We start from the raw sequence: 13,271 nt of genomic DNA, 5'->3' as shown, positions 1-13,271 counted from the left end.
TCCTGTATCTCCTTCACTTCTAATGGCCAACTTACAGCTTAAACAGAGACTATATGTTGCTAGATATAATGTCCCATTTTAGAGTCTCCATAGTTCAGTTGGTATAGGCGAAGCCCTTTGGTCAGAAAGACCTGGGCTTGATTCCTATCAAGAGCGAGGAACCTTTATCTGGTCTCTATTGACTAAAGGTGAGTTAGCCAGTCCCATATGGAGATAGGGATTTTTCACTGGAAACTCTAGTTTTCCCCAGAACAGGCAAATCAGCCCTGTGAACACACATGGATCTACAGTCATAAAATGCATACTTAATCCCTCATTAGGAGGGCTCAACCCATCCTAAGGGATGGGGGGGGACCCATACAAAATAAATTTATACCATAAAACAGTAGCCTTTTGAAGAGCTTTTCTCATGGCACCTTGTAATATGTCTTTTCTAGATCAACAAAACTTGAATACAAATCCTTGTTATATTCCCAAGATTTCTCAACTATTTGTCTTAAAGTGAAAATCTGATCATGACAACTTCTATTTGGCCTGAATCCAGCTTGTTCTTCACCAAACTTCCTTTCCGCAATTTTTCTTAGACATTTCTCAAGTATACTTGCATAAATCTTATCAGGAACATTCAATAAGGAAATACCTCTGTAATTCTCACATTCAGTTTTATTTCCCTTTTAATCGACTGGTACTATGAGAGCTCTACTCCATCATATAGAATTTGATCCTCTGACCAGGCCTTCTGAATTTTGCAATGCAGTCACCATAAAACTTTTATACTTCCATATTTGAGCACAGCTTTCTCTATATTCTCTATGAACATGTGTTGATTTTCTTGCCAGGAATTTTTGATATAATTTCTTTTCCAGGATTTTATCTTAAACGTCTTGAGTTTCATATACAGTTCTCATTTTTTTAGTCTTCAGCTTACATGCTTCTCACTGAGCCAATTTTTCAATGTTTCTCCCAGTTTTTCACAGTATCTGTAAGGTTTTTTTTTTTTTTTTTTTTTTTCACTCTCAATTTTTTGCCAATAATAAATTTTTATGTTGGAATTTATAATTCATATTTGAAAACTGCTCAACTTCGATTGTTTTTAAAACTTTCATATACATTCTTCTTTTTGATGTGATATTTTTTATTGTGTTTAAAAGTAATAAATAAAATAATAATAATCAGCTGACTTCTTTTATTCCCTTATATGGAACAAGTGAGGTCTTCTGCCCCTATCTAGCTTTTGGAGACAACCCTCAGAAGAGACTCTGCCCAATGGCAGGCTCACCCCACCACTAGGCAGAGTTGCTCATTTATCAGGGAAAGCAACCACTTCAGCACTGAGGTCTCTTGTGGGAGCCAGACCCAGAGGTTAGTACTACCCACTGAAATATTTTCAGTACTAGATTACACCTGGATAAAGGGTTAAACCAAGTATATAATTTCTGTATCTTTAATTTATAATATAATCAAGTGAAAAAACTTCCAACAACTTTCTCTAATCTAGAGTAATTTAATAATAAGATGAACACCTTTTGGCAACCCATATATGAAAATGTGACTTCTGCATTATTTCAACCTTAATGTCACCTCTGGGTCTGGCTCCCACTGAAGAGACCTCAATGAAATTTGAAACCAGTTGGTTTGATTCCAGGGAGCAATTTTTTTCCTCTCTTAAGGTTTCTGCCTTAGGGAGCTTTTGAGCATCCAGGGATTTGGGTCTGTTGGAGTGGCCGGATTAGGTCTTCCTTGGCTGATTCTTTTCCCTGGAATATCAGTGGTTCTGATATTCCAGGGAAAATGTGACTTCTGCATTACTTGGTAGGGGTGCTTGTCACTGAGAAGAGCCACTGCTAAGTTAAATGGTCGCTCATTATTGGGTGATCTGAGTGATCGCACGCGTTTTTGGAGAGGTAAACCTGCACTTAAACAGGGAAACTGGTCTCGGTAGTGACCCTTCCCATGATGCACAGCATTATACATGTCTTCAAGGAGATGTGCTTTGCATTATGGGATACTAAGGTAAGTGATGTGAAGTCTTGGTTTCCTTATATGTGAGTTGCCCCAGTCCTGAAAATACTTCAGGCGTAAACTTTGTTTGCTTACACTTGGATAAAGGATTAAACCAAGTATACAATTTCTTGGTATCTTTAATTTATAGTATAACCAAGTGAAAAAACTTGGTTATACTATAAACAAAAATGCTAAAATTAGTTGTATACAAGAGAGCATTCAAAACAATTTTAGCTTATGGTTCTGAAAGCTGAGTTAGAAATAAAATTTAAAAAAAATTATCAGACTAGATCATAGATATGAGTGAGAGTCCTGAGAAATGTTTGGGGAGCAAAGATCATATTAAAAATATTATTGGGGGGGGGGGGGGGGACTTGACATTATTAGCATTTAGGAATGTGTGAGCAGAGTCTATAAAGTGATATGGTCACTTAATCAGAATGGTAGAGAATAGGTTAGCAATACGTGTTTTCCAGGATGTCATAAAAAAAAGAAAACCAACATCTAGATGGACTGACGCAGGAAGAAGTGCTAAAGAAGACTGACTGAAATATAATATCTGATCATATCCGAGTCCTGACAATTTGGAGAAAATTCCAAACTAATATGGAGGAAAATTGTCAACATGAAGTTAGTAATCACATAAATTTGTTATATTCTATCATAGTATGCTATACACCTCTCGATAGAACATATTAGTAATTTGATGATGATTAATAAGATGCATTATCATTTATAAAGTACAAACACTTAAAAGAGTAACGTATATACATTCAGTGATATTGCTTTCTATTACAGCTGAGTAGTTTTTTTTTTTTTTTTTTTTTGTTGTTGTTGTTGTTAATTACTGTTGATTTACTATACTAATGTAGGAAGCTTTCTATTACTAAATACTATCACATTTTTGTATTAGCATTAATTACTAACCTAATGTGGGAAAACACTTTGCCTTCATAGCCAAATCCAAAATGGTGGTTCCAGGCTCCATTAAAAGTTCCTGAAAAGAGGCTTGCTGAAATGCCTGTTTCAATTCAACCTCTGTCAGCCTAGACACAGTTTCTAGTGATGAGTTATAGAGTACATCAGTAACATTTTTAGCTGATTGTAATCCTTTCTCTAATTAAAAATAAACAAAGTCATCAACATGAATTCCAGTAATAGATTATTATTCACATGCTTACCAATAAAATTATAAATCTAAATCATATTAAAACATTTTAAAATACCCACTAAGAAAAAAAAATAGTTTTGTTATAAGAAATGTTCACTGTATCACCGTTTTCAGGAACGTATATCCTCTGAGATATATAAGATATTATTATAAGCAATAATTTTCATTATCTATTTTCAGATTTGCTCATTTATCAGCTAATAATCTATATTAAAATCTATACAAAATGAAATGTAACTGGAACATCAATGAGATGAAACGAGTATCACTACCTCCACTTAAGGATATTCATCAAAATATGATGAGAAGTAAACAATCATGTTAGACGCTACAAAAATGGATTAGAAAATAAGTAGAGCAAAATGATGTTCTCAAAGGTATGTTTACCTTCATAGTTATATGAGGTGTGTTCAAAAAAAAGACTGAACTTTTTAAATAGCATGCAAACTGGCACAGAGAGCATGCTGGAGCTACCGAGTGCACCTACCAGAAGTAGGTGCACTCGGTAGCTCCAGCATGCTCTCTGTTTGTTGTCCAAACAGAGAGCATGCTGTTTGGACAACAAACTGCCATTTGTCCCATTCTACTATGAGCACTAGTTGTCAAGTTACATCCGCTGAAGTGAGCACGTACACAAGCTGTTCATCAGATTAGTGACAATGAAAGAGCTTGAAGAAGAATGTGTGTGAGTGTGTATGTGTGTGAAATTTTGCCACAAACTTGTTAAGCAATTAAAATGTCTCTGTAAAATTTTTACCAAATTCGGTCAAAGATCAAGATGATGTTGGTTGTGTTTTTTGATTGGAAAGGCATTGTCCATTATGAATTTGTACCACATGGATAGATGGTAAACAAAGAGTTATACCAGGAAGTTTTAGCACGTTTGAGGGATGCTGTGCGCAGGAAGAGAACTGAATTGTGGGAAAACCAGACTTGTCTGTTCCACCACGACAATGCGCAGCTCCTCATTTGTCCCATTCTACTATGAGCACTAGTTGTCAAGTTACATCCGCTAAAGTGAGCACGTACACAAGCTGTTCATCAGATTAGTGACAAAGTGACAATGAAAGAGCTTGAAGAAGAATGTGTGTGTGTGTGTGTGTGTGTGTGTGTGTGAAATTTTGCCGCAAACTTGTTAAGCAATTAAAATGTCTCTGTAAAATTTTTACCAAATTCGGTCAAAGATCAAGATGATGTTGGTTGTGTTTTTTGATTGGAAAGGCATTGTCCATTATGAATTTGTACCACATGGACAGATGGTAAACAAAGAGTTATACCAGGAAGTTTTAGCGCATTTGAGGGATGCTGTGCGCAGGAAGAGAACTGAATTGTGGGAAAACCAGACTTGTCTGTTCCACCACGACAATGCGCAGCTCCTCACCCACAGTTATATGACAAAACATCAGACATCCGTTGTACCCCATCCACCCTATTCGCTGGACTTAGCCCAAGCAGACTTTTTCCTGTTTCCAAAACTTAAAACCTCTTTGAAAGGATATCATTTCCAAACAATAGAGGAAATTCAGGAAAATATGATAAGAGAACTACATGACATCACAGAAAGTGCAATCCAACAATGGAAGAAGCATTGGGAACACTGTATCCCCATTAAGGGAGGGGGACTACTTTCAAGGGGACAGTGTTTAAAATGTTGTAAAATGAGCAATAAAGTCTTTATAGCAAAAGTTCAGTTTTTTTTTTAACATGCCTTGCAAAAAAAAATGTTTTGCTGTCATTTAGTAATTCAAATACATTCAGCACAAAACCAATTTTCTCTTTATTATGCACAAATTCTTTATAAAACATTGTGGACATTTAATTATATGTTCGAAAAAACTGTAAAAATAATATATATATATATATATATATATATATATATATATATATTGCAAAGAGAATGATATATATACATTGCTCTCTTGATGATATATATATATATATCATCAAGAGAGCAATGAGAAAAATGTGTGTGAAAGTTCAGTTATGGTATGGTATGCAAACATCATAAAGATACGAATATCTTCACAACATACACTCTGTCCAAAAAGAAACTGAACTTTTCGAAAATAGAAGAAACTAGTGGCGCCACCTATTGTATCTTTTTGTTGTTGAAAGCGGCAACCTTCATTAGTGTTGTGCCAACTCTTTATGACATTTGTTTCATTAATAGCTGAGTTATAGTGCCAAGAGTGACAGTGTGTTTTCACGAATGGTCAGAAAATGAGTTTCAAACAGAGAGCTGCGATTGACTTTTGTGTTAAACTTGGTAAAAGTTTTGCCGAAATGCAACAAATGCTTCAAAAAGCATACAGTGATGAATGCTTATCCCATACTCAAGTTTACGAGTGGTTTAAGTGATTTCAAAGTGGTCATGAAATGAGACATTTCAGGGTGACGAAAAGCCAGGTCGTCCAAAAACTGGATTGAGCAAAGTGAACATCCAAAAAGTGCGTGATTTCATCAAAGAAAACCAGAAATCGTACATGAGATTGATTGAAAATGATTTTGGCATTCCAAAATCAACTGTGCACAACATTTTGACCAAGAGTTTGGGCCTTCGTAAATTGAATTCGCGATTTGTTCCCGCAAGTTGACTGACGACCAAAAAATGTATCGAATTGAACACTGCAAGGACCTCATTAAAACTGCTCGTAAGGACTCAAACTTCCTTGAAATGATTGTTACTGGTGACGAAACGTGGTGTTTTGAGTATGAGCCTGAAACAAAGCATGAGCCTGAAACAAAGCACCAGAGTACTTAGTGGAGACCACCAGAAGAGGGGCATCCAAAAAAAAAGTCGCTTGGAGAAGTTAAAAGTAAAGACAATGCTGATTTGTTTCTACGATTCCAAGGGCATTATCCACAAAGAATTCATTCCGCCTGGCCAAATGGTCAATGGTGAGTTTTATCTTGAAGTTTTGAAGCGATTGATAGTGAGAATTTGTCGTGTACAGCATGAATATTGTGATGCAGGCAGCTGGTCACTTTTGCATGATAATGCACCATCTCATCGTTCAAACATTGTTCGACAGTTTTTGAGCAAAAAACCAAGTTTGTGTGTTGGATCACTCACCATATTCACCTGATTTAGCACCCTGTGACTTCTTTCTCTTCCCTCAACTGCATTTGCCGAGGAAAGGAAAGTGATACGACACCACTGAAAATATTCAAGGTGCAGTAATCACAACCTTCAACAGTATCCCAAAAACCAATATAAAAAATTCATTTAACGAATTAATTGACCGTGACAAATGCTGTATCGAAGCTGAGGGAGAGTATATTGATTGAAATAAATTATTTGAATAATTATAATTGGCCTGTGTTTTATTTTCTATCAAAAGTTCGGTTTCTTTTTTGGACAGAGGGCGTATGTGGCGAAGGGGTGGAAAAAGACAAAGTTCTAGAACATGACCAAATAGATTGCATGTCTAATTATAAGAATAGGCTAGGTGATAATTTATTATGTCTATACACAAATGCCAGGAGCATCAGAAACAAAGGGGTTGAGTTCGTTGCTTTTTTGAATATGATGTGGCCTAAGATTGCTGGCATTAGTAAAACCTGGCTATCAGAATCAGATATGGTAACTGGAATCGAGTTTAATGGGTATACTATTTTTAGGAATGACAAAAGAGATAGGAGAGGGGGGAGGAGTACTACTAATGATATCAGATGACTTATGTCCAGTTAGGATAGAAAAGAAGAAAACAATGATGGTAACAATGTCCCATGTAGCGGTGTGTTTGAGTCTATCTCTATCTGGTGTGAAGTGGAGGTTAACAGAATGAAATATATGGTGAGTGTTGCTACAGATCTGGTGGCTCAGTTGCAGGGGCTAAAGAAATGCATCAGCAATTTAGCCTTATGGGTGATTCATTGCATTATTCTTTAATTTTCCAAACATCGATTGGATAGAAGAGAAATCTCATGATAAGAAAGAAGAGGAATTTATTGAATTGTTGCAAAACAACTTTCTCAAGCAGTATGTGAAAGAAGGAACTCAAGGTCAAAGAGTATTGGATATGCTCATAGCATCAGAAGAGGTCTCTGTCAAGAACATGGCTATGTTACCAGCAGTTGGTGACAGTGATCATGCTGTGCTTTCTTGAGAAGTATCTAATTGTACTGATGCTCCGATTAGAACAGGGTTAAATGCTAAACTACACAGCTGGAAATGATGATCAACTTAGGAGAATACCATCTTTAGTCCCATGGTTTCAGTTACTAAATGGGAAAAATGTCAGCAATGCATGGGAATCTTTGAAACAGTGCTTAAATGAGGATATCTGAACATATCCCTAGTGTTCGAAGAATGAATAGGTTGGGAGGGAAATGGATGTGCAACCTTATTAAGCAAGAGATTGACAAGAAGAAGATGATGTGGAAAGAATATCGTGAGAATAAGAGAGAGAGGGGTTATGAAATATTATTATTATTATTATTAAGGGCAACTCCAAGGAGTCAATAGACTCATCGAGGGAGGCCCTAATATCATGTCAAGAACAACTATTCAACATTCACACAGTATCTATCATACTTCGTCTTGAACTCATTTACAGTCATGGCACCCACAACAGACTCTGGCACTTATTCCACTCATTCACCACTCTCCAAGTAAAAAACCTAGCTCTTTCAAAAATATCTTCTGAATTAATCTTATAGAAACCCTTCAGTAATTTGAATGTCTCAATCCTATCACCCCTTTTCCACCTATCAAACAATTTCTGCAACCCACAAATCTTCAACCTGTTCTCATAAGGTTCATTCCATAGACCTGCTATCATCTTGGTCACTCGTTTCTGGATCCTCTCCACCTCCTCCCCATCCAGAAGAAACCCTGGCACCCATATCTGGGCACGCACAGTAGTCTAGATGGGATCTTATCAAGACTCGATACAGAGGAAAAATAACTTGTTTGTCTCTGCTTGTTAAAGTATTTTTCAGCAACCAAGTGATTTGATGAGCTGATTTAGCCACTTTTGCGATGTGCCCCCTAAACTTCAACTCCCTATCCACCAACACTGCCAAATCCCTGGCCTCATCAATCTCCTAGAGTACAGTTCCATCAATGTAGTATACTGCTGCTAATCTTTTCACCCCAAAATGTATAACCTTACATTTTGCCACATTAAATTGACATCCATTCTCTTTAGCCCAGTCCTCCAAACTATCCAAATCACACACTATTGCTCTACCTAACTTTGCATCAGCAAACAAATGAACAGTTCCTCTCAGATCCTTTCCTATATCATTAATGAACAAATTGAACAGTATTGGTCCAAGAACAGAACCCTGCAGTACACCATTAGTCACAGGCCATCTTTTGGACTCTACCCCTGAATAAACCACTCTCCGATATCTCTCCATCAACCACCCTCCTATCCATCTCACCAACCCTATATCCATCCCCATATGCTGCAGTTTACTGATTAGAATTCCATGTGGTATCCTGTCAAAGGCCTTAGCAAGGTCCAGTAGAATCACTGTAAACCCATTACCCTCATCCAGTTCAGCCATCACTGTGTTATAAAACATGAGCAAGTTACTGAGGCATGATCTATCCTTCACAAAACCATGTTGTCCCTCACACAGTATCCCATTTTCATTTATCCATTCCTGCATTTTTCTCTTGACAATTTTCTCCAAGACCTTTACAACGATTCCTGATATGCTGATCGGTCGGTAATTTACAACAGCAGTCTTGGAACCTCCTTTATGCAGTGGAACTATTTTTCCCTCTTTCCACCCCCTTGGGACTAACCCAGACCTGAGACTCAAATTAAACAAAATAGTCAAGGGCACTGACAATTCTTTAGCCGCTTCACATACGACACGAGCTGGTATACCACCCAATCACACAGATGTACTGACATTGAGGTTTTGTAATAGACTATTCACCTCCACTTCATTCACCACAATTCCGGTATAAGCTGTTGGTTCTTTTGTTCCTGCAATGTCACCACCTGGATGATATACTCTTGCAAAGTGCTCGCTCAGTAATTCCACTATATCAACTGAATCGGTTACCTTCCTACCATCGACATTCTTTAAAATCATTCTGCCGTATGCATTTTTTCTTTTACTTGCAACATATTGAAAAAACTGTTTGGGATTCTCTTAAGCCTGTTTGGCTAACGTTCTTTCATAATCCGCTTTTGCTTTTCTTACCACATTCGTTACCCTTCTGGCCTACGCTTTATACCATTCATGTGCCTACCGGTCACCTTTCTCCTTAAATTCCCTCCACAGTTGTTTCTTTTTTTGCAGCTCAAGCTTAATGGTGTTATTCATCCATTTAACCCCCACTTGATTTATTATTCGGACTCTAGGTATACAGTCAGCCATTGCCTCCTGCAAACACTTCTTAACTGCCTCCCATGCACTATCAACATCCAGCCCTTGTAGTTTTACATGCCATGGCACTGAACCAATCAAACTCCTAAGCTTGTCATACTTACCAGCCCAATAATTCCACATGTACCCTGTCTTAATTGTAAATTCCACACCTTTAGCCACCTCCCAAGTCAAGACCCTATGATCACTCTCACCAATTGGTGGCAATGTGGTCATATTCGTTACAGCCAAATTCTCAGATGCAATTACTAGGGCAAGCATTCTCTGACCCCTAGTATTTTCCATTACGTGCTGTCACAGATAGTTATCCCTTAATAACCACATAAAATCCAATTCCTTCCTCATATGTATACTCTCCTCCTTCCAATCAATGTTACCATAGTTGAAATCTCCCATAATAATTACCCTCCTTCCACTCATTTCTTCTGTTGAATGATATATAAAGCTCAGGCCAGATAAGTAAAGAGTATTGTGTGAAAAGCTAAATTGAAGTATGAAAAAAAATTGTCCATGCAAGCTAGACGGCACTCCAGTAGAATTTTATCATTATGTCGTAAGCAACAGAAAGAATGAATGTGAAAGAATAACTTAATTGAATGCAGATGGTACTTGAGTGTCAGAAGCTAATGAGGTTCTGACACTCAAGTACAATGAGGTTAATGAGTGCTCACTTTGCTAAGATATATCAACCAGGTGTATGTAAAATAGTACACAGCTACTGCTACATTGGATGAAGAATTACAGGTTCATGAAAAGGAGGTTGAAGAGCTGTTGCATAACCTGGATAAGAATTTGTTAATAGGGACAGATGGAATATCAGCATGTTTGCCAAAGAAATGTTCAGCCAAATTGGCTAGGCCTTTCACGTGTTTGTATAACTTGAATCTCAGCTCAGGAATGTGACAGTTACAACGTACAAGGGTGGTGCAAAAACTGACGTGTCTAACTACCGACCTATTCTTACCTACTTCAGTGAAGACTAGAGAAGTTGGTAAGAATTCTCATACAGAAATGGGTAGAAAAAAACAAGCAATACTATGCAAGGTGCAGCATGGGTTTACTAAAGTTATGTCATGTTTCAGCAATTTGCTCATATTTTGGAAGTTTTTTCCAACATCTTTCTCTAAATCCAGAGTAATTTAATAATAAGGTGAGACACCTTTTGGCAACTCGTATAGGTAAATATGACTTCTCCATTGCTTCCACCTTAGTATCACCACCTCTGAGTTTGGCTCCCACTGACGAGACCGCACTTAATGCATAGCATTATACACGTCTGCAAGGAGATGTGCTTTGCATTATGGGAAATACTAAGACAAGCAGTGATGAGAGCTTGGTCCACCTTTATCACGAGTTGGCTCAGTCCTGAAGATACTTCAGGCACAAACTTTGTTTGCTTATACTTGGATAAAGGATTAAAACTAAATTTATTACTGCTCATATTTTATAACAGTGTTATGGCCGAGTTGGATAAAGGGAATGGATACACTATGATAATGTTGGATTTTTCTAAAGCATTTGATAGGATACCACACAAAAGACTGTTGTCTTTTGTGTTGGAGAATATCCTACCAAATGCTTTTGTGTTGGAGAATATGAGATTGGAATATAAACTCTTGACTTGGATCAAGGGATGGTTGACAGATATCAAAAAGTGATATACAGTGGGTGTGAATCTGCCAGATTTAAGGTGACAAGTGGCATATTTCAGGTCTCAGTCCTTAGGCCATTATTGTTCAATCTATACACTACTGACATCAGGAAGGTCATCAGATGTGCAACTGTTTGCCGATGATGTGAAGATAATGAAATATTTATACAGTGGAATACCTTAAATAACCCACGAACAGAAATGTTGACTAGAATAACAAAATAAATACGCTGTTATTTACAGATGATCAAGTAACAATATCAGCAATAATATATTATTAGTTACAGCTTAACAAATTGTATAAACCTAAAGAGAACTAAAATAATATAAAACTCACCCAATGGAAATTTTAATCACTTTTTTACATATTTATACAATTTGTAAATTTATATTTCTATAAATTTACGTATATTTATACAACAACAACAACAATTTGTATCACTTATTTCATTTTATCCTAGTCCAAACAAAAATGTACCTTAATGAAGTTTTTTTTCCTTAATGAGTACAACACACTTTAAATTGTCTACATAATTTCAAAAAACAAACAACTGGTTGTTTTATTCATACCTCCATGAACCAGCAATGTGAGATCCTCTGCTAACTTCTTCTGTCCAAATCTTGAACCTGGATTTTTCTAAAAGTATTATAAAAATAATGAAAAATAATTAAAGAAAACATTATGTAATTAAAATGAATTAAAGTTTCAGGATAACTTGGTACTTTCATAATGGAATTAATTCAAGATTTGAACAGAAGAAGTTAGCAGAGATTAAATGCAATTATTGAAATTCTTACAATAATTGCATTTAAGCTCTGAAGAATATCTGAATCTTTTTTGTGGGGGGGAGGGTATTTCCTCCCCACAGATACTTTATTTGGATGCTTAAAGGTCAAAACTGGATAACTGCAAGGAGGAGTGCATATCAATTACTTGAGGTATAAAAAGCTATCATAAACTTGAACCGTGGAATGGCAGCTGGAGTAGATAACATTTGACTAGAAATGCTTAAGTATGGAGGTATAAAAGTTTTGCAGTCACCACAGTGCAAATTCACAGGGCTGATTGAATTCCCAATGATTGGAGTAGAGCTCTCATAGTACCAATTTGCAAAAAACTTAATAAAGCTGAATGTGAGAATAATAGAGGAATTTCTCTAGTAACTGTGCTTCCAGGTAAGATTTATGCAAGCATACTTGAAAAAAGGTTGAGAAAGATTGTGAAAGAGAAACTTAAAGAAGAATAAGCTGGGTGCAGTCAAAAAACATAGGTTGTTGCAATCAGATTTTCACTTTAACAATAAAAGTTGTGAAATTATGGGAATATGAAAAGGATCTGTACTTAAGTTTTGTAGATCTGGAAAAGCATACAAGAAGGTGCCAAGAGAAAAGCTTTTCAAAACACTACAATTACGAGGTGTGACAATTTTATTCCCGGAACGGCAGCGTAGTGTCACCCGTGGTGATTTGGTTGGAGTCACATGAGTAATGGGGTTTGTACATCTTTTAACTAATGCATGCATGCATAAACCTCAAGCCGATAGAGCATTTGCTAGTTGGCTATTGCAAAAGCAATAGAGATCTGCATGTCAACTTTGGTGTAAAAATGTGTGATCGAAATTTGGAGCAGTGTGTTAACATCAAATTTTGTATGAAAATCAGCAAAACTGCTACTGAAATGTTGATGCTGTTGAAAGTGGCATATGGCATCCATGCCATTCTCTTATGCCACTCAAAGACACCTGAAAAAGTCAGGTGTCTTTGAGTGGCATAAGAGATTCAAAGTTGGGCAAGATGTGAACGACAACCCCAGAAGTGGACAGCCAAAAACAGAAATGATGGAAGCAAATGTGAAAAGAGTGCAAGATTTGGTACGGTCTGACAGATGATTAAGTGTGTGATTAATTTCAAAGTGGCTGATAAATTTCAAATGAATTGAGAAAGTCAGGTTAATTTTAACTGACAAATTGAGTATGCAAAAGATTTCTGCAAAGTTTGTGCCTCGGATCTTGACAAATGAACAGAAGCAGCAGTGGGTTCAAGTTGTGACTGATCTTTCTGCAAATAAGCACATTTTTGTGAGTAATTATG

At 36.7% G+C, this 13,271-nt stretch overlaps 1 protein-coding gene across 1 annotated transcript in view; it reads right to left on the bottom strand.

Moving 5' to 3' along the window:
• TyrRS-m (Tyrosine--tRNA ligase, mitochondrial) overlaps positions 1-13,271 on the bottom strand; it is a 116,497-nt gene that overhangs the window by 8,764 nt on the left and 94,462 nt on the right. Inside the window, exons 10-11 of the mRNA XM_090405237.1 lie at positions 11,751-11,817; positions 2,932-3,120 (exon numbers count right to left, since the gene is read on the bottom strand). Coding sequence (XP_090261363.1) covers positions 2,932-3,120; positions 11,751-11,817 — 256 coding nt within the window. The remainder of the gene's footprint in view (positions 1-2,931; positions 3,121-11,750; positions 11,818-13,271) is intronic.

The sequence above is a fragment of the Typopeltis vanoorti genome, chromosome 15 (assembly GCF_054136105.1).
Source record: "Typopeltis vanoorti isolate ZY-2024b chromosome 15, IOZ_Tvanoo_1.0, whole genome shotgun sequence".
NCBI lineage: Eukaryota > Metazoa > Arthropoda > Arachnida > Uropygi > Thelyphonidae > Typopeltis > Typopeltis vanoorti.
Note: the sequence above shows the minus strand (reverse complement) of the source record. Positions and strands in the feature narration are given on the sequence as shown.